Consider the following 27,590-nt stretch of genomic DNA (forward strand, 5'->3'; position numbering starts at 1 on the left):
TTCATGTTATTTTGCCACTGCACCAGGCAATCAGAAATAGCGACTCTCCATGACTTATCACCCACATTTAGTCTCTCACAGTATTGTCAGGGCCATTAGCACAGGGAATGAAGGAACTGACCAATTATTCATAAGGAATGTATTAGGAGCCTCAGATGTTCCTGAAAACCACTACGCTAAAAGTTAAGGTTTAAATAAAAAAATTCCATGACCTAGCAACCAGTCAAGGAATTTATAAAGAAATGTCCTATTTGTTTTTTTTATTTGTGTATTTATTTATTTATATGTATGTGGGTACACTGCTGCTGTCTTCAGACACACCAGAAGAGGGCATCGGAGCCCATCACAGATGGTTGTGAGCCACCATATGGTTGCTGGGATTTGAACTCAGGAACTCTGGAAGAGCGGTCGGCGCTCTAACCACTGAGCCGTCCCTCCAGCCCCCTATTTGTTTTTTGTACAATCAAACTCCATTACACACTAGAAGTAACTCTAAGAGCACCAACAAAAGTAAATAAAAAATGAAATCTGGCAGATGGATGTGTTTCAGTTTGCAGAATTTGGGAACCTAAGGTTTGTACCACACCACTGACACATACTCAGGCTTCCAATGGGCAAATAGTTTGAGATCTGAAAATGCTGGTTTTGTAATTATGCATTTACTGAAAGGAATGGCCCTTGTGGGAATAGGTGTACAAACTGGGACCGCCATGGCCCCTGCATACTTCTCCAGTAAGATGCAGTAATTCTTCTCTTGTTACAAAGCACATTACAGCTACACCACACAATTCTGCAGGGCAAACAGCAGAAAAGACGCAATCACACCTTAAAGAACACAGCTATAAAACAAAAAGAAAGAATAAAGGCCCCAGGGGTAGAATACAGTGTACTCCATTAACTTTGCATTTTCTGAATATTAACAAGAGACCAACAACAGCTGCTGAGAGACACTGGATCAAGGAAAAACTGTGAAATTAAATCACCCTATATACTATCAGGATGTGTTAACATCAGAATGGAAGTCAGCAAATGTATGGTGTTGGGGGTGCTGATTTGTTTTTAATCCCGCAGGACACAAAAGCTGTAGATTGCATCGAAAATCATAAAGCTCAGAGTTGAGCAGAGAGGTCCTCTGCAAACCATGGCCACTGACCCAGATCAACCAAAGGAGAGAGCCTGATCAGCCACTGCCTTCCCCTGGCAGCCAGAAAAGCCCCGACAAGAAATATTCAGTTCCTAAACACTAACAGGCCCATGTCACAGAATATTTTATTATTGTACATAGAAAACCTAACGGTTAGCAAAATATAAAATCCTCAGTAGATACCACATTTGGCAGATCCAGGATATGTGTCCTGGTGTGGTTTGGGTGCCTCTGAATTCCCCACAGATAAGAACTTGAAAGAAGGGAAAGACCCTGCTTATTTTAAGGCAAGGTGCTTAGGAGTGGTCCTGTGGTCCTTGTTCTATGACCTGAGGCAAGGTCGGCAGATGGCCTTGTGCTACCTTCAACCATAAAGTGAAATGGTGGGGCCTCTAGTGGCTTGCCCTGGACAGCCCCCAACCCCAACTCCCATGACAGTGAAATGGTTCAGCAGGTTAGGGGGTAAGGGAGCAACTAAATGCTTTGAAGAGCCTTTATGGAATAGGATTTTCTCTTAGGACTTGCAGGAATGACAGAGAAGCAGCTGGCAGGACACAGGTAAAATATAAATCCAGGAAAGAGAGCTCAGGAGCCCTCCTGGGTTTGCAGGAGCTCAAGAGAAAGACAGACTAGACTGATAGAGTGACACAGACAGATTTCTGAAGGGCTGGAGTTTAGTTGTAGCATCAGGCTGGTAAATAGATATCCTGTATGTAATTAAGAAAATAAAGTTTCCTTGCTGAGCTGTCAGGTTGTTACCTCAGCTTCTGCCTCCCGTGTCTTTAGTGCCATGAATATGAGATGATTTAAATGTTCACAGGCCTCTGAGGGGGACTTTGCTCTCCTGCCATACAGAGCCATCCAAAGGCAGAGCAACCACAGGTGCATCAGCTGCAGGACCCAGGTGCACAGAGCTGGGGGTGGAGATTAAGAGACTTCAGGGAGTTAACTCCAGAACACAAGACGGAAAAGGTAAGACAGTCCAGGTTCAGGAATCGGTACCCAAGTTACAGGGGAGAAGCCTCTCTGTTAGGTCTTATCTCAGCTGTGGAGGTGCTCCTGAGAGATGAGCAGACAGACCTCACCAGACACTTGAGAACCCTGGCTACAGGGACAGCCCAGGGCAGCTTTCCGACCACATGTGTATTGTGTGGAAATCAGTTCAGTTCACAGGTCGGCAGCAGCTCTACCCACTTGCAAACACCTCGTGTACACCAGCAGGCCAGTTTGGTAGAGTCAGGTGAGCAACAGTGGCATCACCAAGCAGAGAGAGCCAGGCCTGGCAGGAGTCAGCTGGAGGGACCAACAGGAACCCCAGGAGAGGTTCTCAGCTGGGCCTCTGTCAGGGAAGCAGAGATCAGCAAAGTCTCATAAGCGTTCCATGGCAAGCTGTAGCAGCAAGACAACCTCTGTGTCAGTCACTCTGTGGAGCCCTATGTATACCCTCTGAACATCGCGTGTCCTCCATGTGCCTTGACTCAGAACGAGTCTAGCTCAGCACATGCATCCAGTCAGCCACAGTCCTCGGAAGCAGCAACAGACTGCAGCACACCACCAGAAGTTAATTGGTGCATTTCTCACTATGGAGCCGTGACAAATACAGCTCGAGTGCACAATGTAAGGCGGACCAATACATGCATGTTGTGAGCAAAGTCTCCTTCATCACGTGTCCTTTCATGTGCTTGCTTTAGCAGAACATCCTCTCTCCTGTGTCTGTCTGAGGGAAACATTCCTTCCCCAGTCAATCTCAGTCTTTCACACCTGTGTCCACTGTAAGGAAACATTCCTCCTGTTTGCCACAGCAAAACACCATCCAAACGACTTTCCCGAGAACCCTGAGTATTCCACTTCAGAACAGGAAGGTTGGCTGTGGAAGAGAACACAGGGCAGTGCAGAGACAGAGCCCTGAAATGCAGGGGCAGGCTGGGCTCCACAGTTCTTCACACCAAACCCACAAAATCAGAGGGAACATCAGACACTGGTGTGTAAAGAGAACAGAGGACTCTGGATGTCACAGCAGAGACCTGAACACATCGTCTGTCACTCAGTCCACTCCAGACAGCTGTCTTCATGCTAGAGAATGAGAGTCACAAATCATCACTGTGACGATGACAGCCCAACTTCCCTCCACTCCCAGAGGATTCTGGGAGTCCATGAAACCCAATCATGTCCACATTGCCCCTCCCCATTCAGACTCAGAATGTCACCTTTACAATCTGGGAGAGACAAATCACAGCTGTTGGGGCTGGCCTTACCCATGATAAAACAAAACACACACATACGGGGGGGGGGCGCACGCGCACAAATACGCACACACTCATTTCAAGTACAACTCAGACCCCAGAAGATTGCTCTATAGAAGCTATTATGTGTTGCCAGAACTCCCCACCATCTCCAGCTTGACTCTAATCACCTTGGGACAATCCTGCCCCCCACACTAACCTGGAGCAGGGGTGTAGTCTCCTCCTGTTCCTCCTGTGAGAAGAAAAGCTGTGAGAGTTCAAGGAAGGTCTTGACAGGAGGAAATTTCTAAAATTAACAGGGGACCCAGTTGGAGACAGCAGCAATGTGGGGTGTGGCCATGTTTGCCATTAATGAGCAGTGCACTCTACTAAAGGAAGCTGAGGGGAAACAGACCCTGCCCTTTCCTACCTGTGTTTTTCTTCCTCACAACAGCCAACACAGCTCCAATGATGGCCACAGCAGAGATGGCTCCAATGACAACATAAATGACATTGGTTTCCATGTTGGAGTCAGTGGATGGAGGAGCCTCTGGGAAGGACAGGAAAAGGAAATGAAGGTGGGGGTCATGACCCCAGCTCTCAGCCCTGACCAGCTCAGGGTCTGCAGAAGGCTCCAGCTTTTCCTGACCCCAGCTCTGCACCCACATCCTCCTTACCCCATCTCAAGGTGAGGGGCTCAGGCAGCCCCTCATGCTCCACACGGCATGTGTAATTCTGCTCCTTCCCAGGAGGCACCACCACAGATGCCCACTTCTGGAAGGTTCCATCCCCTGCAGGCCTGGTCTCCACAAGCTCCATGTCCTGGGTCAGGTCCTCCCCATTCAACTGCCAGGTCAGGGTGATGTCAGCAGGGTAGAAGCCCAGGGCCCAGCACCTCAGGGTGACATCACCTTCAGGTCTGGGGTGAAGGGTCACATGTGCCTTTGGGGGATCTGTGTGGAAGATTTAAGAAATCACACAGTTAACAAGACAAACTGAAATCTACACAGGACACAGTTAAATCAATGACGACACTGAACTGTGTGTGTCTGACACTTCAACTGTCATCTCAGTAGTGAGCTGCAGAGAGAGCTGGTCCCCTCAGCACAGAACTGCACACTTTCCTGAGAGACTCAGAAGCTAAGAGGGAATCCACATGAGCCAGTGGGTCAACATGGCCTTCCTTATGTGATGTTCTATAGCATGAGATGGGTAGTCATAGAACAGAAGAGGGAATGGAAAATAATTGATTTAATGTGTGTTTGCAGACAAACTCTGACTAGAAGCAAAATAATGCCTTCCAAAATAAGAAAAGAAAAAAAAGAAAGTAAGAAATTAGAAAAAGCGAGAAAAAAAGAATAAGAAATCCCACAATTTATGTTCCTCCAGGGTACCCCATAAGGGCTCATGGGACCATTCTCCACTGTAGGAAGAGAGAGAAATGGGGTGTGGAAGAGAGGCAAACCCCACATCAGGGAGGGATCTGTGAGAATGTCTTCTTTGGAAATTTCTAGAAACTGGGGGAACCAGCCTAGTGTACTGGAGCCCATGTCTCCTATGAGGAAAAGGAGACTTCTGGTCCTGAGGTGCAAGGGCTGACACACTCAGCAGGACAGGAGTCAGTGTCCTCAGAGAGTGGGTGTGGGCAGAGAACCTGGCCTGGGAGAGGCCATGGCTGACAGCAGGGAGCCCCTGCTGTTAAGTGGGGAAATTCTCTCCTTCCCTCCTGAGAGAGACTCAGAACTCTCCAGGGAGAAGGCTGGGCCCTGGGAGAGGCAGTGCAGTCACTGTGATGAGGGATCAGGAGACCCAGGGACACTGTCTCCCCTCTGAGACAGGGGCATCACCCAGCTGAGGGTTCCTTCTTACCCAGGACTGAGTCCCAGCCCGAGGGCAGAGGAGGAGAAGCCCGCGGCCCCCGCACCTGAGCGCAGCAGCGTCTCCTTCCCATGCTCCAGGTATCTGCGGAGCTACTTCATGCACGTGCCCTCCAGGTAGGCCCTGCGTCTCTCTGCAACACCAGCCTGATCCCACTTGTTCCGGGTGATCTGCGCAGCCACATCTGCTGCTGTCCAGGTCTTCAGGTCTTCGTTCAGGGCGATATAATCGCGGCCCTCGTAGGCTGACTGCTCATACCCGCGGAGGAGGCTCCCGTCCGACCCCATGTCACAGCCATACATCCTCTGGATGGTGTGAGAGCCTGCGGGACCCCGCGGTCAGACCCGGCCCCGCCCCGGCTCCACCCGCGGATTCCTCCAAATTGAAAGGGAAACCGGCCTGGGTCGGTTCTGCTAAGAACCTCGGACTTGGGACCCGGAAGTCCCTGGCAGTGTGGGGACGCGGAGGGGTCCTGACCTCCGACCCGGGGTCACTCACGGTCCTCGCTCTGGTTGTAGTAGCGGAACGCGGTCCTCAGGTTCACTTGGAAAGTCTGCTGGTTGCCCTTGGCTCTCCGTGTCTGCTGCTCCCAATACTCCAGCCCCTCCCGCTCCATCCACGGCGCCCGCGGCTCGTATCTCGGATTCTCCGCGTCGCTGTCGAAGCGCACGAACTCCGTGTCGTCCACGTAGCCGACAGAGATGAACCGGGGCTCCCTGAGGCCGGGCCGGGACAGCGCCGTGGTGAAATACCGCAGCGAGTGCGAGCCTGGGGGGGGCGGCGCGCGGTGAGACCCGGACCTCCTCCCAGGATCCCGGGCGGGTGCGCGGGCCGGGCGGGGAGCAGGGCGCCGGGTTCGGGACGCGGGTGGAGAAGGGGCGGGGGTCTGGTGTGCGACGCGGTGACCCGGCTTCCGCGGTGCCGCCCGCGCCTCGCCCCGCAGAGGCCGTTTCCCTCCGGACCCCGCACTCACCCGCGCGGGGCTGGGTCCGGGCCAGGGCGGCCGCCAGCAGCAGAAGCAGAGTGTGAGGTGCCCTTGACCCCATCTGAGATCCCAGACCTGGCTAAGTCCGTCGGACTGCTTGGACTTCACAACCAGTGCCTCGAGAGACGCTGATTGGTTCACAGGATTCACGGCACCCAATGGGAGTGAGACTTGCCAGCGGGTCATAAGTATCCGGGCAGAAGGACCTGACACAGGTTAAAAGCAGAAGTGAAACTGGGGAGTTGGGGAATCCCCTGCCCCGCCCCTGACCTCACAGCCTGGCGACTAAGACTTTGCCTGAACTCTGTGCTGTGAGACAGAGCCCTGTTTGTCAAGGTGTCTCCGAGTTCTGACCCAGAAGCTGCACGAACACCAGGAGAGACCCGCAGTCCTGACTTTCTGTGTCCTTTCCTCCACCCCTTCCTCTTCCTTCTTCTCTTCAGAAGTCAGACCCTGGAGTCTTCTAGAAGAAAAGTGACTTCCAGGAATACAATCACAACACAAGCCTTGTGGATGCAGTGGAGAGATGCTTCTCCTTTAAGAGGAGGCGCTGGCCTGCAAGCCCCATCCTGACCCCACAGGGACCTGGCTCTGTTAGACTGCATGGGCGGCTCATACTGCCAAGCCTGAGTGCAGGACTCTCATCTGTAAAGAGGAGACTTTGCCTCTTCCCTCAGGATTTGTCTTCTCAACCTCGGGTTTAGACCCAGACTCCTTGTGTTTATTCCCAGAAGATGCATCTGTGGCTCCAGGTGGGTGCATTTTACAAGGATCTTCATTCCCAGTCCTGAGATTGTCCATGTGGACCTGGGTCATTGTCCCAGCACAGGAGACCCCGTTGTCCACAGGGAAGAGACCCCTGTGGAGACCACACACAGCACAGCACCCTGTGCTACACTGCACTTCCCTGTGTCCACACTTCCCCTGTGCAGCTGCTTTAGTGACTAAATCACGGTAGGAGGGGACCTGTAATTAACTATACCACAGAATAATGAGAGAGTGTGGGAGAAGTTATCAATCTGTGACCTCTCACTCCCTCTCTGACCTGCACTCACACTTATGAGCTGAGAAGGTAAGGGACATGAATGTCACAGTTCTGTGGGACACTGGATCTGATAACCGAGTTGGCCCCAGAGTTCCTCAGGTGAGCAGTGTGGACACTGGAGGAAAGATGATTCTCAGGCCAGAGAGCACACGTTGGTGATGTGAGGTTTCATCCCTGGTCAGTAGTGTGGGGAAAGATTAAATTTTCAGGTTTCTTGACTCTGTGGAGCTCTCCAAATTGCAGTCACATAACTGAAGTGGAAAGAAGAGGAGAGATGGGTGGGGGCTCCTGAAGAGAGTCACCCATCACACAGAGCAACAAATGTGGTGACCACTGGTGTGAACTCCAGTCACCTCCCCATGCAGGTCTCCACAGCAGCCCAGCAGCCTCTCCAGGATTCAGCGGCTCCTGTTTCAGTGAACCCCTCTTAGGTGCTGTGAGTGTTTTCCGTGGGAACTTGAAGCTCTTAGGATCCATCCTGACTGACCTAAGGATGCAGTTGCGGTAGGCAGCCCCACAGAAAGGATCTGTCTCTGTTACTTTTCTTCTCATTTATTCTGTTTTTTGAGACAAGGTCTATCTGCACTGCTCTGGCTGTCCTGGAACTTACTATATAGACCAAGCTGGCCCTGACCTCCCAGAGATACATGGCCTTTGCATCCTGAGGGCTGGGTGTCTTAGTTTCCCTTTCATTGTTGTGTAGAAACACCATGACCAAGGCAACACTTCTAAAAAGAAACAGTTAATAGGGGCTGGGCAACAGTTTCAGGGGTTTAGTCCTTTATAACAGGAAGCATGGCAGCTGTAGGCAGACATGGTGCTGAAGGAGCTGAGACTTCTACATCTTGATCCAAAGGCAGCCAGAAAGAGGCTCTCACCCCATCCGTGCCCAGCTCCCCTCCCTCCTGAGCTCTGCACTGACCCTGTCTCTTCCTTGGCCTCTGGTTTCTCTATGGCGTCAGCCAGCAGCTGTGAGGCAGCTGTGTGGTTCCTGAGGCAAACATTCCAATGGTGGCTGGGGAGATGGCTCAGCAGCCAGGAGCACTTGTTGCTGGTGCAGAGGATCCAGGATGAGTTCCCTCAGCACACAGTGGCTTCCACCGTCTGTGACTTCAGTTCCAAGGGATCAGTGGCTGTGCACCTACATGTTTATATGCACAAAGAGGACAGGTCATGAAAATAAATATGAAAATATGATTTTAATCATCCTGCCTGTCTTTCTTCTACACATCGAGAGTGTGAGGCCAGGGGCGGAGGGCACAGTGCTGTTCAGACAACAGTGGACCACCAGCCAATGAAGAGAGCTCTGTGTTAGGAATTTTGAGATGGTTGAAATAGTGTATTGAAATGACAATTTGCAAAACAGCACAAAATTTAAAGTACAAAAGATCTTTCATTGTATGGACCTACTGTGCACAGTGGAACACGGCCTCATCCCAGGATGAAGACACAGTGTGTGCTGATCTTTGTAATTGAGCAGATGTCAGTTTTGATTCCCCATGAACAGGATAAATTCCACTCAGATGGTTGGATACTAATTTATAAGAGACCAGAACATCCAAACACCCAGAATGTTCCTCAGAGAAAGGCGTCCCCTTCCCCCATCTTCCCTCCCACTGCTGACCCTCCAGGTCTCACCTGTTGAAGATGGAGAAGCGTCCCATTCTTGTCCAATGGCACCACCTGGTGGAAGAAACAGAGAGGACTGAGTTGAGCCCACGGAGCTGAGGGTAAAGGGGACCCAGGCTGGCTGAGCTGCCCCAGGGCTTCCCTGCTGTCTGTGTTTCTCCAGGGTCTCAGGTCTCATGCTGCCCTGCTCTCATCAAACTTACATCCAGAAGAACTTTACATGCTTTCCGCCTGTGGGAAGAAAACGCCCTGTAAGAGGGGAGGCAGGAGGCAGAGCCCTGAGTGCTCAGAGGAGCTGCAAAGCCCCAGAGTAGTTGCAGAACTCTGACCTGGACTATGATGTTGATTGTTTGATGTCAGCTACATGCGGGGTTAACTAAAACCCCAAAATGGAGGGCAACATCTGTGAGGCAGTTTTGCTTAAGGTGAAGTGGGAAGGTCAGGTTCTGGTCCTTTCCTTTGATGGAGGAAGAGACACCTGTAATCCTGAGTATTTGAGTGGAGTCCCTCCCCGTTTCTAATCTGGCCACACCTTCTGCTGGAGGCCTCAGTGAAGACATGGAAGGAATCGCTTGCTCTTTGTCTGCTTGCTCTTGCTCCTGCTCCAGCTCCTGCTGCTTCTGTGGGGCATTCCTGCCTGCCTGTCCTTGCTCTGCATAATGACAGCAGACTTACATTTATTTATGGATGCCTAGGCTTCGTGCTGGGCCTGTCCCAGCTTCTCCTAACTCAGTTATCTCATTTACACCATCCTAAGTTCTGCCATGTGGCTGCTCACCTCTCCTCAGATTCACACATCCCAACCCCTCTGAGTCTGGGTGGCGAATCCCCCATGCTTCTCTCTTCCCAGAGTTCCTCCCTCTGACCACAATCCTGCCCTCAGCTCTCCTTGGCTATAGGACATAGGCTTTGTATCTCATCCTTCAGAAGGTGCTTTAGGTAGGCAGGGTAGGAGGGAGAGGCTTCCTCACACAGGGCACAACGACATTATCTCAGCATTGCCCCCGTTAGTCCTATAAAAGGCAAATCTTTCTCTGACATCATCAACTATATACAGTGAGGACACGGGTAAAAACATAATTATAAAGAATTAACAATTATTCTTCATTAAGAATTATTATGTATTTAATTATTTAATTAAGAGGAATTTATTTTACAAATAAGAATTTTAATTAATTCTTAATCTGGTGTTTGTGCAGGAATAGGAACCCTGACTAAGACACACTATATTCCAGTCCCAGAATGTCAAATTAGGATAGATGCACTGAGGTTGGCAGAATTCTCACATTGCTTCTCTGACCTGTGGGCTGAGGGATATCATGGTTGGAAAGACTAAATGGAAGCCTTTAGAGTTCCCTCTGACAAGGAAAATAGAGAATCAAAGATAGCATCGCATCACTGTAGGAATTTCAGGAATCAGTGCCACCATCAATGGTCAAGTGTCATTCTCCACTATCAAAACCTCTTGCTGTGCACTGGACAGATAGGAGAGTCAAAAGGAGATATGGTTGGAAAAACCTTGGATTCTGGTCACATGTGTATGCTTCAGAGGTTGGGAAATAAATCCTATGAAACATTTGAGATCCTTCTAATTCAGTGAAATTAAGGAATCCAGTGGATGGGGCAGGCACAGGTATTCCGTCCAAGAAGAAGGAAAGGTTACTGACCTGGCCCCTCCTACCACCAAGAAAGGAGCACAGGGCTTAGTTTGTGTCTTTGGATTCTGCAAACAGCACATCCCTCACTTGGATCTGTTACTCTGGCCCATAAGCCTTCTGAATCAGAGAGCTGCTAACTTCCTGTGGGTCCTGGGACAGGTGAAGACTCTTCAACAGGTCCCGGCTGAGGTTCAGGCTGTTCCAACATCTTGGACCATATGATCCAGCAGACCTGATGGTACTTGAGGTGTCAGTGACAGAGAAGGATGTTGTTTTGAGGATTTGGCAGGCCTCTGTGAGGGAATCACAGAAGAGAACTTTGGGATTTTGGAGCAAGGCTCCACCATCATCTGCAGACAACTATTCCCCCTGTGAGAGACAGCTCTTGGCCTTGGTGCGACCTGAATATTTGACAATGGGCCACCAAGTTATCATGTGACCTGGGCTGCCTATAATAGGTTGGATGTTATCTGACCCACCAGGTCATAAAATAGGACATGCACAGCCCTAAGCTGTTATCATATAGAAGTGGTATAAATGTAATCAGGACTGGACAGGTCCTATAGGCACAAGGAAGTTACATGAAGACTTTGCCCAACTGCCTCCGGTCTCTAGTCCTGTTACAATGTCATCTGCAGCCAAGCATGCACCTGCAGCCTCATGAGCTGTGCCTTATCCTTGCAAGACTGAGGAAGAAGAGACAAGGGCCCGTCTTGCTGATGGCTGTGCATGCTATGCAGGCCCCACCAGACGTGGACAGCTGCAGCATTACCAAGCATTGCTTCGAGAACCCTGAAGGACCTTTCTGGTGGGGAATCTTCACAGTGGGAGGAAGTTCAGGCAGGTACATGGTAATGCCTTTTATTTGGATGGAGAAATGATCAGATGTGTTCTGTAATTCATAGGCTGTGGCTGGATGGACAGGGCCTTGGAAAGAGCAGGATTAGAGTCATCTGGGGAAGAAGCCAGGGGATAGATTTCTTCACACGGGTGAAGGATGTAAAGTCACTTGTGTCCCATATACATGATCTTCAAAAGGTGATGTCAGCTCGGGAGAAGTTGAATAACCAAGTAGGAGGGTGACCCATTCTGTGGACAGTGAGTTTCTTTACCAGCCATCTCTGTCATTACCCAACAGGCCCATGACCAAAGAGGTCATGGTGGCAGAGATGGGTGTTATGCAGGGTCTCAACAATATGGACTTCTACTCACTAAAGCTGAGGGACTACAGCTGCTGCTGCAAGTCAGATCTGCCTACAACAGAGACCAACACTGAACGCCAGATATGGCACCATTCCTCAAGGTGATAGCCAGTGACCTGTTGGTAGGTTGACTACATTGAGTCGGTTCCTTCATGGAAAAGACCACACTTGGTACTGACTGGAGTAGACACTCATTCTCACTACAGAAGTAAATACTGACTATAGATTTGTCTTTCCTGCCTGTGATGCATCTGCTGAAATCACCATCAGTGAACTTACAGAATGCTTTATCCACCGGCATGCTCTCCCACAGAATACCAGACTTCCACATGGTATTCTGACCAAGGAACTCTCTGCAGAGCAGGAGAAGTGTGACAGTGGGCCCAGAGTCATGGAGTCCTCTAATCTTCCCATGGTCTGCACCAACCTGAGACAGCTCGATTGATAGAAAGATGTAGGGACTCTCTGAAGACAGTCACAGTGCTCTCATTAGGTGACAGAGCATGGAAGGTTGAGTTATATATAGTGGGACTTTCTTGATCCTGTGGTGGATGAATAAAGACACAGAGACTAATTATTATTTATAACAGCTTACACACTTAGTTTGGCAGACTTTCCGTTATTCTAGCCTTACAAATACTGGCCCATATTCCCCTTGTGGCCTGTCCTTTACCTCTCTCACAGAGCGTCATACATTGGTGCTCTCCCATGTCATGCTGGTGAGTCCTCCTGCCTCTGAATCTTTTCCCAGAGCCCTCTCTCAGCCCGGAAGTCCCACCTTTACTCTCCTGTCTAGGAACTGCCTGTCAGGCTAAGAGAGGGATGACAGTGTTAGGGGGTGATTGATACAGAACACCATGGGGAAATTAGATTGACCTCTACAGTGGAGGTGAGAAGGATCATGTCTGGAGTCCAGGAGACCTCTTAGGGCTTCTCATAGTACAACCCTGTCCTCTGATTAAAGTCAATGTGAAGGTACAACAGCCTAATCCAGGCAGGATGACAAAGGGCACAGCCCCTTCAGGAATGGTCACTGCTCCCAAAAAAGAGACAAGACCTGCTGAGGTGCTTGCTAGAAGAAATGAAGTGTGGAATGCACAGTAGAGGAAGGTCGTTATAAATACCAGTCAGGAGAGAGGGAGATTTGCGTAGGGACACTGTAGAGGACAGACTCATGAAGCTGAGGAGTGGTAATTATCCACGTGGCAGAAAATAGTGTCAAATGAATGGGATTATAGAGTCTGAGCTAGCCGGACACCAGCCAAAGGTATTTGACCAAGGCCATACGCATATACGTCTCAGAGTCCTTATTTCTTGACCTGAAGAGGCTGGGTAGAACACATGAGGTTAGGGCTATAAATAACAGGCAGTCTTGGGACCTGTTGCAGAAATGCGGATTATAAATTACAGGAGCACTTCTGTGCTGTTTGGTTCAGAATGTCTTTGTACAGATATTTGTGTTTTCCGTGTATCATACAATGTAGCACCAGTTGGGAGAATTATAAATGGCTATAGCATTTGAATTTGAGATAGTACAAGAATGACCCTCAAGGGACATTGCCACTCTTTCTAAATTTACACTGCCTTTGTGATGTCACATGGGACAGTTATCTCATGTTTCCGCATTATTATGACCTGGTTATTGGTTTCGTTTGGAAGTTCCCCATCACACAGGGAGATGTGACTGTGTGTCCAGTTGTATATCATTAAAGTAAGTGGTGTTTTTTCCTCTGACCCAGCTTGCTCCCAGTAATTGACACAGAGAGACTATGGTTTGTTCAATTCGCTTTAAAGCACGATCACTGGGCATTTCTGTTCTATTCCAATCTTCTAAGCTAACCCAGCTTCCTCCCAGCCTAATCTCCGGTGATACTGTCACTGTGGTGTAAATGTGGCTCTATCTGCGGCTCAGCTCTTTTCTCATGGTGGCTTCTCCACCTCTCCTCCTGGCTGTAATCCCCCCTCTCCTTTGTCTCCTCCCCTCCAAGGAGTCAGAAGTACCACCCTGTTCTCTCCATTGCTCAGTTCTTGGCTGATCAGCTTTATTGACAAAGCAGAAAACAGACGGGGAGCAATGTTTGCACACACTCCAGACAGGAAGTTCCTACAGTAAGCATTCCAGTGCCACGCCCAGTTTAAAACCAGATGTGCAGAAGCGAGAAATTGTCATTTGAGTGACACAAAGGTAATCTTTACACTGTGCACAATGACAGTTGTGCTAACAAAGCTGACAAGAGGTGGACGTGTGGTGGCCAGGCTTACATGTCAACTGGACTGCATCTGGAGTTAACCCCAAGATGGAGGGAACATCTGTGACAGGATTTGCTCAGTTTGAAGTGGGAAAAATCAACTTCTGATATAGATTTTGTGGTAGGAAGATACATTTTAATCCAGAATATCTGAGATGGAGACCCCCACCCTAAAATGGACCACACCTTCTGGTGGATGCTACATAAGGACACGGATGAAGGAAGCCTTTGCTCTTTGCCTGCTGCTCTGCCCTGCTGGGAAGTTCCTTTCTTCACTGACTTGAGCGCCTACGTCTTTGGGGTGGTAGCTTACACTGAAGGGCAGCTGAGGCGTCCAGCCTTGTGGACTGAGCATCTACTGAATTCTTGGAGTTTCTATTCATCGTCAGCCATTGCTGAGTTATCTGGACCACAGACTGTAAGACATTATCATGCATCAAATACATTATATTATATATAACATATAAATGTTCATTCTATACGTTCTGTTACTCTTGAGACACGGCTAATACACAGACCCAGCAAGGTCAGGAAGCACTGGTCTGCCCTGTGGTGAACAGAAATGTGTGCTTTAATGAGAATGGCCCCCCAGGCTCATAGATGTGAGTGCTTGGTCCCCAGGGTTGGGCACTGTCAGGAAGTGTGGCCTTGTGGGAGGGACTGCGCCACTGAGGTGGCTGAGGAGTTTCAAATGCTCAGACCAGGCCCAGGGTCTGGCTCTTTCAGCTGCCCTCAGATCTGGATGCAAACCCTCAGCTGCATCTCCTGCATCTTGTCTGTCTGTCTGTCTGCTACTGTGCTCCCCACCATGACAATAAGGAACAATTAGGATCGTGGGTGCCATTGGGTGGCCATTCATGTTGTTTCTCTAAGGGACACTGAGGCCAATGTTGCATGGACAGGTGAATAAACTTAGGGATCTTCAGGTTTGGTTTCAGATGCACAGGGTGGAGGATTCTAAGAGGCCTCCCAAGAGAACAAGAGGGTGGGAAAGATCCTGCTGCCCTGGGTGAGAGAGGGGAAGCAGAACGTCACTGCAGCCTGGAGCCATGGGTGCCCCCAGACTCAGGGAGAAGAAAATGAGGACCAAGCTGTTCAGTGGGTCATCACCACAACTCAGCAGCCTGGCCACACCTAAGAGTCCCGGTGCCTGGTGCCAGGACTTTTGTAGAAGCCAGAAGTGGAATGAGAACCAAGCTCTCATAAAGGATCTTATTCATAGGAAAGGGTTGGGAATGGAGTCTCAGAAGCCATGAGGGCCTAGAGGAGTTGCAGGGTTAGAGCTGCAAGTTACAGGCGTCTCTAACATGAGAATGGTAGGAGAGGGCAGGAAGAGTCACAGTAGCCCAGCAGGGCCTAAGCAAGTTGCAGGGTTACAGGTCTGAATGTGGAGGGATGGAGGGAGGACCAGAAAAGTCACAGGGCCTAAGGAAACTGCACTGAACACCAGGTGAAACTAGCGGAGCCGTGGGAGAGGTAGCTCTGAAGGGAAGGTGAGCAAAGGGCAGGTAGGGGGCGCCATGGCCCAGGAGAACCTAAGGGAACTGCAGAATGGCGGCTCCAAAGGTAGGAGAATGGGGCCAGGTGAAGGGGGCCAGCCTTAAAGACTGAGGTACCAGTGAAGGCAAATACTCGAGACCAGTGAAGCATTAGACAGCCAGTTATGCAAGCCAGGCATCACTGTCCATTGTGTTCTGTTATACTCCCTCCAAACATCCCATGTCCTCCCACAGCTCAGGAAAACACCATGTGAATCTGTCTTAGCAAACTCCATGTGTGTCTGTATCAGTTAGCATATCTAAAAGTTCCACTGCAATCTGCCAACTAGTCTGAGTCCACAGAATTGGTAGGAAGCCTCCAGAACACCATTTCTTTCTGTGAAGTCAGGACAAACAATGACCAACAAGGAATGGCCAGGTACCATCCCCATCCAGCGTCTTCCCTCTGGTGGGAAGTTCTTCTCAGCTGAAGACAGCTTTTCTGAAGTGCCATGCAGTTCAAACTTTTGGTTTTCTTAGAAAGTCAGTTGTGTGGAATGGTATTTTACTGAGGCAAATGTGTGAAGGAGTGCTTTCCTGAAGTAGACACAAGTGAAAGGACATTCTGCTAAAGCAAGGACGTGAATGGACCAACAATGAAGGATTATTTGATTACGACACACAGGGATTGGTTCACCTTACATTGCTTTGTGGAGCTCCATTTGTTCAGACTCCATAGAGAGAAATGCACCAGAAATGTTCTGGTGGTGTGCTGGTGGCTCCCTGCTGCTTCCGTGGATTGGGCTGATTGGCAGAGTGATGTCAATCTGTAAATGGTAGACTTATATGGAGTTTTTCTAAGACAGACTCACATGCTGAGGCAAGACCCTTGGTGAGGACATGCATTGTTTGTGGTGAGTATAAATGGGACGTGGTGGACAGTGACAGGAGGCTTGGATTGCTTGCATAGCTCTCTTTGTAATGCTTCTTGGTCTCCTGTCTTCACTGATCTGCTCTTCCCTGACAGAAGTTTGCTAAGGAACTTCTCCTGGTGTCTCTGCTGATCCCAATCCCTCCTGCTGACCCATGCTAATTTGTATGAGTTCTAGCAGTTTCTGCAAGGTCGTGCTACCATTGCTGCTATCTGGACACTAATGAACTGACCTGTGACCTGAACTGCTGATTTCCTGACAACACAGAGGAAACTTGCTCCACAGATCAATTCCTAAACAGGTCCATTTTCTCTGTATCCAATACCCATTTTTTCCCACTACCTTTAGTGGGTTGTGGGCTTGAAGGGAGGTTAAAGCATTTAAGAGACCACATTTAAAGTAGGGATGAGAAAAATATAACATTACACAGCCATCTCTGTGGAGCTGCTGGGCGAGGCCGGAGAGGAGGCGCTGGCACTATGGACAGCTCCTGGGAGACAGCTGCTAGGGTGGGATTTTACCAAGATTATAGGTTGAGGCAGGAAAGGAGTCACCATTGTGAATAGCCTCTCCTGACAGCCATAGGCTGAGGCAGGAAAGGTGATGCCCAACCATGGACAGCTCCTGTGATGGTGGCAGGTCAAGGAGATGTCAGGGCCTCTGCCTAATATTAGGAATGGAACAAGTTTTGACAGCTCCTGTCGGGGCATATCACTGCAGGCTGGGGCAGAAAGAAGCGATTTGCTGCACCTTTGATGGAATTTGCAGCAAACAGCTTCGGGTGTACAGAACTGATCATTGTTTGAAAATAAAATGCCCATTTTACAAGTGGTGCCAAATGAGGGGTGATGCAGAATGGGGGGGGTTTATTTCAAGTACCTTAGAACAAAAGGCAGGAAAGGGAGGAGTGGATACTTTGTTTCAAAAAGCCAACAGGGTGCTTAGTGAGGCTGTTCTTGGGACATGCCCTGTATGGTTTTTAGCAGCCATACTTTTTTTCCTTTTCCTCATTTTGTGCTATTTTGTTTATAAAAAGTTGAAAGATTGGTGCTTATTCCTATTCAAGGATTGATAGGTTTCCTGCTCAAGTATTGGTGATTTTTATGGGAAGTTCAGGGGCTGGTGGTTGGGGGGTTCTTTCTTTTTGTTTTTGTTTTTGCTTTTGCTTTCTGTTTTTGTTTTGTTTTGTTTTGTTTGCTCAGGGATTGGTAGGGTTTTGTTTTTTTTTTTTTTTAGATACACCCCCTTTCTCTGTACTGGGCCCAGGGGTTAGGATAAGAAGTCCTTCCTGGGCGCAGGCAGCTTTGCTGTGGTGCCATCTCTGTGGAGTTGCTGGGAGAGGCAGGAGAGGAGTTGCCCCCAACATGGACAGCTCCTGGGGGGCAGCTCCTGCTTCAGAAAAAAGCAGATGAGCCACCCTGGACTGTGATGTCTTCAGCCTGATGAGAGGCCTTGGTGCAGCCATTTTCACAAGAGACACAAATTTTGACAGTCCCTGTGAGGGCATCTTAAAGCTGAGGTGAGAAGGCGGGGCCTGGCACTGGTTTGACCGATTTTGCTGTGCACTGCTTAGGGACTACATGGTGTAGTTTGGAGCCGCTGGTGTTGGGAAAACTGGGAGACGGGACTGCTTGACTAGACTGTAGGAGAACTGTGGGAGGAACGGTTGGGAGAAATGTTTGAAGAGACTGGGCTGGAAACAGGCAGGAGAAAAGGAATGGATACTTTCTTTCAAAAAGCCAACATTGTGTTTTCCAAGGCTTTTCTTGGGCCATGCCCCACATGTATTTCCACGTCAGTTTTCGTTTCCACTCTCCATCATTTGGGGCTATTGTTTATAAAACGGAGGAAAGATTTGACTGAGGAACTGGAATAAATACGGGAAGAAATGGAGAAGCTTGGGATTCAAAACATGGAGGGAAAAAGGAAAACAGGAGGTTTCCTCTCCCTCTTCTGAGAAGTAGCAGAGTTGACTGTGCAACTGGAGAAACTAACAGAGGTAGAAACGATTGCAAAATGTCAAACACAAGAAAAGGGAGAACCAATAGGCTCATTGCCAGTGACTGGAGGAAAGAGAGGGAGCTTCCCCCTGGTAGAAAGAGAGGAAGAACCTGGGTCAGAGGGCGGTCAGGTCAAAGTGGAAAGCAGGAGGATGGTCAGAGGAGACCGCCATGTTTCGTGGACAGGGATAAACCCACAGCACCTTTTGAGGACAGGCTGTCCTGGGTCACAGAATCACCAACAGCATTCCAAGTAGTTCCACCACAGCATATGCTGGCTAATGGAGACAACGCACCCACATGGTTATGACAATACAGGATGGGGTGCTGTACACGTGATGGACCTAAGGCATTTCAAAGACACAATGATGTCCTATGGCATGCCCTTGTCCTATGTGAAACAAACTCTATTTAGACTACTCAGAATTGAACTATTCCCCAAGACTGAGGAGGATTGGTAACAGCTGTAGCACAGGCTGGACCTCAGTGGTAATGGTTGCCATGATGGAGAGAAGAAGCCAGGAATGTGGAAGAGCACAGAGGAGGAGGGTAATTAACACAGCTCAGGTCCACTTGACAGGGGCTCTGCGCTGCTGTACAGGAACAGGGCAACTTGAAGATACAATCTCAGAACAGTGCTGCTTAGCAGCTTTAAGGGCTGGGAACCAAGTGGAGGAGCCAGGACGGAAGTCCACATCACTTAGAAAAATTATGCAAGTCTCAGGGGAAGCCTTCACTGACTTTTTTTTCTTTTGTAAGGATTAGTTTCAGCTGTGCACAAAGCCATGTCAGACCCTGATTCCAGGCAAGTGCTGTCTGAGACCTTAGCATTTGAAAAATCTTCAACTGTGGCCAGCAGCTCTGCACGGTTACTCTGAGGCCCCTGGCTATTTCCAGTTCCCTGGGTGTAGCCTAGCGATGGAGGCCCACAGTCACTCAGCAGCTGTCGATGTTGGGAGGAAGTTGCCATGTGAGTAGACGGTGAATGGACACTTCCTGCATTGAGGTCCGCAGCTAGTGCTTCGGTGGCGAGGCCAAGGCTTCCAAGTCCGCGCACCCGTCCGAGCGCCTGCCAGGAGCCAGTGCACTTTGTTTTGTCGCCTTCTTGGGCCGCCAGGGCAACTATGGCTGTCCTCACCCTGCCGCTGCCACATTACATCACCCAGACACCAGGTGCGGCTCACGGGAGGCCACAAACTTTGAGCCCAGACAGGGCTGGGCTGTACACTCTATGTGCAATGCATCCACACAATTAACTTACATCCGATTGATAAGGGTATTAACCACCCACGTAGATAAGATAAACCTGTCTACAGAAATCCATCCCTGAAGAAATATTCATGACAACCTGTGTCTCCATAGAGATGCGTGGCTAGGATCCTTTACGTCTCCCTCCATGTTGCTTCTCCCTTTCTGCTCCCCTTCTTCTCCCCAATGAGAGGCCTCATTTGATCTTGTGTCTGCCTTCACCTGCATACATGGCCAAGATCTGCAATGTTGGCAATCACGAGGCCTTCTCAGAGAAGAGAGAGCCAGGAGAAAGGATGTCCTGAAGACAGAGAGGTGAGTGGTGCATTTAACTCTTTTTTTGTTCTTGGATTTCTGCAAGAATGGTGGTTTGTACTTGGACAAGAGAACGCCAAATACAGACAGAGCTGCTAGGCCAGGTTGTATCAGGTCATAATCATGGCTCCCTTGACTGGTGTAGTCCAGCGAGAATCGCGTGGATCTCAAAACAACCCACGTAGAGCCTGCGGGTGTGCGATAAAAATTGGGGCTCTGATAAGGACCTTGGATAATAATCTCATCATTTCTTAAGGTCCTAACATCATGGATTCTGCATGAGTGATAGGGACAGCCCACGTTCTCCTCAATCCATCTGTCTATGCAGTAGGAACGTTGCTGATCAGACAAAAGAGCACAAGACAGGAGCAACTTTTCCAGGCCTTGTCTTAAAATCTGTAAAATGTAACATTTTAGCAGATCGGCATCCCACAGGTGGGCCATCAGCCACGGCTCTGAGACAACCATATCTCTGAGTTTTAGCATGGTTGGTATAATTTCCTGTCAGGAAAAAAACGCCAGGCAAACGGGGAAGTTACCTCCCTTTCACCCGGTGCTGAAGCCTCACAAGTGATTTTCATTGGCTCAAAGGACCGCCCAAAGGAACATCACCAGCAAGCCGAATTCAATCGTTTTCCTGAAAAGAAAAAGAACACGTATTCTCAGGGAAGAGGTTATTCCCTGGATTTATTATCATTATCGATTTGTTTTACCAATCGCTCTGGCGGCCATCTGGCTGCATCATTTTCTTGAGAAGAAATGCAGACTGACCTTCTCTCCCAGGTAAGCACTGGCTCGGGTCCACGCCATATTTTATCAAAAGGATCTTTCCATTTGACCGAGGCAAACTGTTTTTGTGAATTAGGGTGTCAAAAGTGATCTGCAGCTCACTTTTCATCAGCATCCAATTTTTAAAAATTTAAACTAAGAAGGGCATGGTTTACTATATTTCTGGGGGTACCCTTCATAGGATACCATTCTCCCTTTTTAAATTTTTTCAGTAGTGGTTTTTAAAGACAAATGTGCTCTTTCTACCATGCCTTGTCCTTGAGGATTACAGGGAATCCCTGTAAGATGTGCGATGTGTAACTGTGTACAGAATTCTTGAAAAGCCTTTGAGATATAACCTGGACCGTTATCAGTTTTAATTTGTTAGGGAAGCCCCAAGACAGAAAAGCAATGTAATAGGTGGGCACTGACCTGTTTGCTGGCTTCTCCAGTTTGTAGGGTAGCAACAATGAACCCACTATAGGTATCTGTACAAACATGAATATATTGTAAATTACCAAATTCTGAGCAGTGTGTGGCATCCATTTGCCAGATCGTATTTGGTACCAAGCCTTTGGGATTGACTCCCAAGTGTGGAGGTGGGAGGTGAGTCTCACAGGAAGGACATTGTTTGACTCCCTGTCTGGCTCATTCTCTGTAATATCAAACGTCAATTTTAATGTGTGAGCCTTTAAATGATGGAAAGAATGAGCAGTCTGTGCCCGGTGAAGACTTTCAGGTACGCCAGGGGAGGCGGTGGCTATGAACTTAGCAGCCCCATCTGCCACTTCCTTGCCTCAGGACAAAGGTCCTGGCAGACCAGAATGGGCCCTAAGGTGTCCCAAGAAACACTTCTTGGTCCATTTTTGGATAAGTTTTTGACAACATAAAAACAAAGTGACTGTTTCTGAGACACCGAATGTGTCCCACAGGTTCTAACAGAGTGTGGGATGGGCTAGGTAAGTGCTGTCCATATAAACATTCAAGGATTCCTCAGGAGAGGCAGAAAGGACTGCAGCACTGGCCTGTAGTTCAACCACTCAGGCGGAGGAGTTTTGAGTCTGGAATTTAACTATTTTCATCTTTAAAGTACAGGCTCCAATGCCATTAGAGAATCCATCAGTAAACACACCAGTCAAGCCTCATCTAAAGGATCTTTACTAATAATTCAGGGGGACATAAGAGCATGTGACTTACGAAATTGAATTCGCCTGTCAGGTGGACGATGGTTGTCTAAACCTCCTGCCTGAGGCCCAGGCAACAGGCCCTGTGTCTGTGTCCTGTGAAAGCCAGTCAACCTGAGGTCGGGTGTGAGGCTGAATAACTTCTGCTGGCTCAATTCCAAAGTGTTTTCTAGCATTCTCTCTTCCTAAAATAACGAACTCTGATACAGCATCACAGTAAGGTAAAAAAAAAACCTCCTTCGGGGAAGAAGGTAATGAATCCACACCATAGGGTTACTCTGCCAAAAAAAGGCCGGCTGGTGTCACGGTCAGCTTAAATGTGATGAGCACCAAAGGTTGATGATGATTTGTATGAGTGACAAATTGTTTGGCGATGGCGTCCTCGACCTTTTGCAGTGCCAAAGGTACTGACTGAGAAATTGTTCTTGGGGATTTAGGGTTAGGATCTCTTTTGAATACATCAAACAAGGGTTTTAATTCTCCGGTAGTTAAGTTTTAAAAAAGGTCAAAGCCAATTAATATCACCCAACAATTTTTGGAAGTCATTAAGAGTATATGATTGATCCCTGCGAATGGGAGCCTTTTGATGAATTATCTTTGGTCCGTTCGTTTGGAATCCCACGTAAGTGTAGGCTCCTGTAACTGAAACTTTCCTGGAGCTATTGGAAGCCATGAAGCTGCTAGCCCTTTTGTCAGCTGGGTAAGGCATGGTAAACCCTGTCCACCTTCGTGTCCTGCTATTAATATTTCATCCATGTAATGGACAATATGCATGCTTTTCAAGAACCTCTGATTGTTTGTATGGCCTTAGCAAGGTACTTTTGGCATAGGGTGGGAATATTGGCCATTCCTTGAGGGAAGGCTCTCCATTGCTAGCGCCTCATAGGTTCTTTAAAATTTATAGATGGTAGACTAAAGGCAAACCTTTTCTGATCATCAGGATATAAAGGAATTGTAAAAAAGCAATCTTTTAAATCAATTATTACCTTATAATAACTTAGAGGTACATCTACGGGAGAAGGCAGTGCAGGTTGGAGGGCACCCATGAATACCATGGTAGCATTCACAGCTCTTGAATCTTGTAAAAGCCTCCATTTGCCAGACTTTTTCTTAATAACAGAGATAGGAGTATTCCATGGAGAGTTACTCTCTCTAATATGTCCTGCTTCCAATTGTTCCTGCACTGATAATTGTGCTAATTGTAGTTTTTCAGAGTTTAAAGACCATTGATCGACCCACATGGGCTCATCAGACTTCCAGATAATTGGATCAGCATACTCTTGGGGTGCAGGCAGGTCAATGGCTGAAATAAAAAATTTCCCAATCCGTATTCATCCTTCTGGCCTGTGGCTGAGATAGGTTGTAGCGCAGTTTTCTCGATTTCCCAATTCTTTACTGGGGCTGTGTCCCTGGGCCAACATCTGAGCAGCAATCTCCTCATTAGGACGACACATTATAACTTTCATCGGGGAAAGCAAGCCCCTCCCCCATGAATTCACAGGCAAATGAGGAATTACAAAAGGCTTAATGAGGCCTGAATTATTTTCCTTATCTCTCCAAGTAAGGTATTTTGAACTTTGTCTCGATTTCATACTCTGATCAATCCCTCTCAAGTTAGTTATTGTCTCTACAGTAGGCCAAGGGGAGGGCCAATCTCCTTGTTTAATAACAGTCACATTGGCTCCTGTATCAATTGATCCTGTAAATAACTTTCCATCTAGCCAGAGTCTGAGGGAAGGTTTCTGAGCAGTCATCTCCTGTACCCAGTAAATATTTGATGATCCAAAACCCCCATCTCCTCTTTTGGGATGTTGTATTTTGTTGTCAGTTTTCATTAGGGGAAGCAATATTAACTGAGCTATCCTCTTACCCTGGGGAATGGTTATAATACTGTCTACTGCTTTGGCCGTGACTTTTATTTCCCCTATACAATCATTGTCTATGACTCCAGGATAAATCTGCAGCCCTTTCATGGTCACGCTGCTTCTTCCTATATCAATACAAATGTTTGAGATGGCAGCGGACCATAGATTCCAGTATTGAGAGACTAAGCCCCCATCTCAGGGTCAATACTGTGTGGGAGGGGGAACAGAGGTCCAGTCCCGCACTCCTGGGGTTGATCTACTAAGTTTTGAAGTGGATTGTTGGAGTTGGGTGGAACAAAGCCGACTGCCCCACAGACTTGTTTTGGGGCGCAGGGCTGGCCCCTCCCTCCGTTTCCCTGATGATGTATTGGGTTCCCTTCAGCCTCTCTCTTTGATCTGCAGAAATTGGTCCAATGTTTTTCTCGTTTGCATTTTGGGCAAAGGCCAGGAGCAGGGAGATCAGATTGTTTCCTAATTGGATCTCTGAGGCAATCCTTAGCATAATGTCCTGCCTTACCACATTTAAAACACCCCCATTTATTTTCATCTCTGTTGGCAATGAATTCTTTAACAGTCTGTCCACCAAAGGCTGCAGCCATAGCAAGACCCTGTTGATATGAGGGTCCGATGTCTGAACAGAGGCAGATGTAACCTGTCAAATCAGTCTTCTTTCTATAGCATCTGATAGCCGCCTGGCAGGCTGCATTGGCATTTCCATAAGCCAATTGTTTCACAGGATCAACACCTGCCTCTGTACATCCAAACACACGACCTGCAGGAGTCATGAGCATGTGTACAAAGTCTGCAAAAGGCTCATCTTGTCCCTGTTTCGCCCCAGTAAGTGACACTCCTGGATCCCCTTTAACAGGGAGTTTTTTCCAGGCCCCAGTGTCTGCCGCTTGAACTTGAGCGACAGCCCAGGACCACATTGCATCTGAGAATCATTAGTATCATAATTGCCTGATACAGTCAGCTCGTCAAAGGTCCATCCATCACCTGCCTGAGCATTTTTCTTGACAGTCTCTCTACAATGTTCAAAACATTCTGACTTCCAGAGAAGATGGTCGCCTCCTGTCAGGACAGCATGGACTAGTGTATTCCAGTCCCAGGAGTGAGCCAGTTTTCAGCCACTGATTCTAAAATGGCCGGAGCGTAAGGAGTGGTAGCGCCATATTGGGCCACAGCAGCTTTTCATTCTTTGATAATTCTCAAGTCAAATCCCTGGTGATGTCTCCAAGGCTGTCCCTGAGCATCTACACTTTCTGTAACCGGGAAGGCTTCTAAGACATCTGTGCTTCATTTTCATGGTTAGGATTCACACGCATCTTGCCTTTTGGTACGGATGGTCCAGGCTGCTGTGGAGGGCGAGTTGTTTCTGCTTTTAAGCTTGTATCTGTCACAGGCTCATCCCGTTTTTAATTTTTGTAGCTTGTTGATCACAGACTGATAAAGTTCCTCTAGATTTATTTGTTGCTCAAGATAAGTAATTTTTTTATTTCAACTCTTGCTTGGGGTCAACAACCGCCATTACAGTAGGCACAGAGGCCCGATTGTAAGTAGATGGCAGAGAAAATGGTGGAAGCCAATTAGGGTTGTGGTATTTGGCTTCCTCATCTTCTAGAGAATCCCAATTCACTTTTGCTGATTTGGGGTCATTTTCATTGTCGAGGTCAGATAGATCTTTAAGAGGAGGACATTTTTTAGGTCTCACATCTGGCTTGAGTCTAATATCAGATTTTTCTCTTTCATCATCTTTTTTGTGAACCTTTTTTCTGCCCTCAGGCACCCCGTGTCCCCCTTGTGCACCCTCATCCTCACTTTCTAGGGAAATTAGGTCGATTTGCTCTTCTCCCCGTGTTTTGACCTTATTGGTCTTGGAGGAATCTTTCAGAATCTCCTCAGTTTGTGATGTCACAGCTATTACTGTCGGGCAAGCCTCCTCTTTATCTATTAATTCTTTAATTAGATTCCAATAAGAGAAAGCAGTCACAGGAACCTTTTCAGGCCAAAAGTGTTATAGAAATCTTTAAGAGCATCTCCTACTCTATTCCAACTTATAATATCGATAGTTCCCTCTTAAGGAAACCATGAGCAAAGATCCTTAACAAAATCAAAATATTTAAATAAATCGTTGGTCTTTACCTTTCTCCTCACAGGTTTAATGCCCCTTTTAACTGTCTCCCATAGACCTCATGTTGGCTTAATGCTTGTCCCATAATCAGACTCTATCACTCACCTTCGTTTAGACTGCGGCAGGCTCCCATGGCATGCGATGGTATTTCCACATACAACACTGGCCACCTGAGTCTTCTTCCTCACGGAGCCCCCTCTACTATCCAGGCACCAGACGTTGGGCGCCAAGTGTCCTAGCCCACGGGAACGTCAACAGAGACCTTGGAGAGGGGAGTGGGAAAGGATGGGACAAGAGGCATGAGAAATGGAGATAAGACAGTATTCTGAGCAAGTCTCATGTAATCAAGCAAAAACCACTTGTTTATAGGCAGAAAAAAATCACACAACAGAAACTGGTAGTCAGGGTAACGATAAACAAACGTCACATCAGAAACCAACGGCATAAGTTTTGATTTCCCAGAAACTTCTTACCTACAATAAATTTCAATATCCTGAAATCTCTGACTAATAATAGAGTGAAACTCACTCTTGTGTAGAAGCAAGCTAGCAGAAGTCTCCAGTATTCTTGGCCGGTGGTAACCCCCATGTATGCTACTTGGAAACCAGGGTGCATGAAGTAGAACACACCTAGCTCAGGCAAAGAAAGGCATAAGCAGGCCGGGTGGCCCCAGACAAGGTGCCAGAGCCAAGGCTGAGTCCATCAAAGATAAAAACTGACTGAGCACATCGGGGCACAGCCCTGTTCACACTCAGCTCCCACAGCCCCACCCTGTCCCACCAGATACACACAGCTTAGTGACACAGATTCTGGAAGCTTCTCCATCTGCCATTTATTTTTTTTTTCAAAACAAAACCCCAAAACGAAAAACCTCTAAGTATTCCATCCAGTAATTGAAAAATCCATCCACACTTGGGTCAAGGATGTGAACAATCAAGTTCACACTCAGAGTCTTATTCTCAGTGTGGAAGTGAGGAGCTGATGCTCAGGGTATCACGGAGTGACAGGATGCAGATGTCCCCACCCCCCTGCCCCAGGATGGACCACTAAGGTTGGCCTTGGAAGGGAAGGAAGGCAGTGCAGGGACAGGGTCCTGAAGTGCAGGGCGGGCTGGGCTCCACAGTTCTTCACACTGAAGCCAAAGAATCACAGGGAACTTCAGACACTGGTGTCTAAAGGAAACTGAAGGCTCTGGATGTCACAGGAGAGACCTGAACACATCGTCTGTCACTCAGTCCACTCCAGGTGACTGTCTTTATGCTAGAGAATGAGAGTCACAAACCATCACTGTGAAGACAACAGCCCAACAACCCTCCACTCACAGGGGATTCTGGGAGACCCTGAAACCTAATCATGTCCACATTGCCCCTCCCCAATCAGACCCCAGAGTGTCACCTTTACAATCTGGGAGAGACATCAGAGCTCTGGCAGCTGTCCCTGCCTAGGGTAAAACAAAATATACGTATATATGTATGTGTTTCTGTATATGTATATATGTATATGTATATGTGTATGTGTATGTGTAGGTATGGATTCACATCACAGTAAAACTAGACCTCAGAAGATTTCTCTGGAGGAGCTACTATGGATTCCCTGAGCTCCCCACATCTCCAGCTTCACTCCAATAACTTCAGGGACAATCCTGCCCTCACACTAA

General features: G+C 48.1%; 5 protein-coding genes and 1 long non-coding RNA gene across 19 annotated transcripts in view; 1 reads left to right on the forward strand and 5 right to left on the reverse strand.

Moving 5' to 3' along the window:
• LOC147998498 (RT1 class I histocompatibility antigen, AA alpha chain-like) overlaps positions 1 to 27,590 on the reverse strand; it is a 101,871-nt gene that overhangs the window by 27,328 nt on the left and 46,953 nt on the right. The window lies entirely within an intron of this gene.
• Positions 1 to 27,590, reverse strand: part of LOC147998499 (class I histocompatibility antigen, Non-RT1.A alpha-1 chain-like) — a 54,528-nt gene that overhangs the window by 24,260 nt on the left and 2,678 nt on the right. For 5 of the 12 annotated variants that reach the window (XM_087598483.1, XM_087598479.1, XM_087598477.1 and 2 more), the window contains 2 exons: positions 27,329 to 27,374; positions 26,275 to 27,193 (listed from right to left, as the gene is read on the reverse strand). In XM_087598483.1, coding sequence (XP_087454609.1) covers positions 27,331 to 27,374 — 44 coding nt within the window. In that variant the 3' untranslated portion in view covers positions 26,275 to 27,193; positions 27,329 to 27,330. Of the gene's footprint in view, positions 1 to 12,965; positions 13,117 to 26,274; positions 27,375 to 27,590 lie in introns of those variants that run through there. The other 7 variants (XM_087598486.1, XM_087598485.1, XM_087598482.1 and 4 more) reach the window with 5 other exon arrangements.
• LOC147998500 (RT1 class I histocompatibility antigen, AA alpha chain-like) lies at positions 640 to 4,916 on the reverse strand. The gene is made up of 5 exons (XM_087598800.1): positions 4,832 to 4,916; positions 4,044 to 4,319; positions 3,797 to 3,916; positions 3,587 to 3,619; positions 640 to 3,217 (listed from the first exon to the last, which is right to left on the reverse strand). The coding sequence occupies exons 1-5, from the start codon at positions 4,914 to 4,916 to the stop codon at positions 3,213 to 3,215; spliced, it is 519 nt and encodes a 172-aa protein (XP_087454926.1). The 3' UTR covers positions 640 to 3,212.
• Positions 4,044 to 7,761, reverse strand: LOC147998501 (RT1 class I histocompatibility antigen, AA alpha chain-like). 2 transcript variants are annotated; one of them, XM_087598650.1, is made up of 4 exons: positions 7,285 to 7,761; positions 5,743 to 6,435; positions 5,291 to 5,566; positions 4,044 to 4,319 (listed from the first exon to the last, which is right to left on the reverse strand). In XM_087598650.1, the coding sequence occupies exons 1-3, from the start codon at positions 7,310 to 7,312 to the stop codon at positions 5,337 to 5,339; spliced, it is 951 nt and encodes a 316-aa protein (XP_087454776.1). In that variant the 5' UTR covers positions 7,313 to 7,761; the 3' UTR covers positions 4,044 to 4,319; positions 5,291 to 5,336. The 2 variants fall into 2 exon arrangements, with proteins under 2 accessions (XP_087454776.1, XP_087454777.1); XM_087598651.1 differs by lacking the exon at positions 7,285 to 7,761 and having other exon boundaries at positions 5,743 to 6,012; positions 6,218 to 6,310.
• LOC147998502 (uncharacterized) lies at positions 5,017 to 26,440 on the forward strand. Its single transcript, XR_015645539.1, has 5 exons — positions 5,017 to 6,981; positions 7,518 to 7,705; positions 17,659 to 17,949; positions 19,182 to 20,768; positions 26,049 to 26,440. It is a non-coding gene; the product is annotated as an uncharacterized LOC147998502 (long non-coding RNA).
• Positions 14,280 to 27,590, reverse strand: part of LOC147998503 (RT1 class I histocompatibility antigen, AA alpha chain-like) — a 60,703-nt gene continuing 47,392 nt past the window's right edge. For both annotated transcript variants that reach the window (XR_015645442.1, XR_015645443.1), the window contains one exon: positions 14,280 to 15,547. The gene's annotated coding sequence lies outside the window, so the exon portion shown is untranslated. The remainder of the gene's footprint in view (positions 15,548 to 27,590) is intronic.

This window comes from Rattus norvegicus, chromosome 20 (assembly GCF_021556685.1).
Source record: "Rattus norvegicus strain SHRSP/BbbUtx chromosome 20, alternate assembly SHRSP_T2T, whole genome shotgun sequence".
NCBI lineage: Eukaryota > Metazoa > Chordata > Mammalia > Rodentia > Muridae > Rattus > Rattus norvegicus.

Excerpts from the sequence above, each read along its gene's own strand:
- LOC147998501 (XM_087598650.1), bottom strand. The coding sequence starts at position 7,312 with ATGTCCCTTACCTTCTCAGCTCATAAGT. Across the intron at positions 6,436-7,284 it reads TACCTTCTCAGCTCATAAGT|GTCCTTCTGCCCGGATACTT; the intron begins GTGAGTGCAGGT and ends AACCTGTGTCAG. Across the intron at positions 5,567-5,742 it reads CTACAACCAGAGCGAGGACC|GCTCTCACACCATCCAGAGG; the intron begins GTGAGTGACCCC and ends GGGGTCCCGCAG.
- LOC147998500 (XM_087598800.1), bottom strand. The coding sequence starts at position 4,916 with ATGGGCTCCAGTACACTAGGCTGGTTCCCCCAGTTTCTAGAAATTTCC. Across the intron at positions 3,917-4,043 it reads GCCCCTCACCTTGAGATGGG|AGGCTCCTCCATCCACTGAC; the intron begins GTAAGGAGGATG and ends TGTCCTTCCCAG. Across the intron at positions 3,620-3,796 it reads TGTGAGGAAGAAAAACACAG|GAGGAACAGGAGGAGACTAC; the intron begins GTAGGAAAGGGC and ends TTCTTCTCACAG.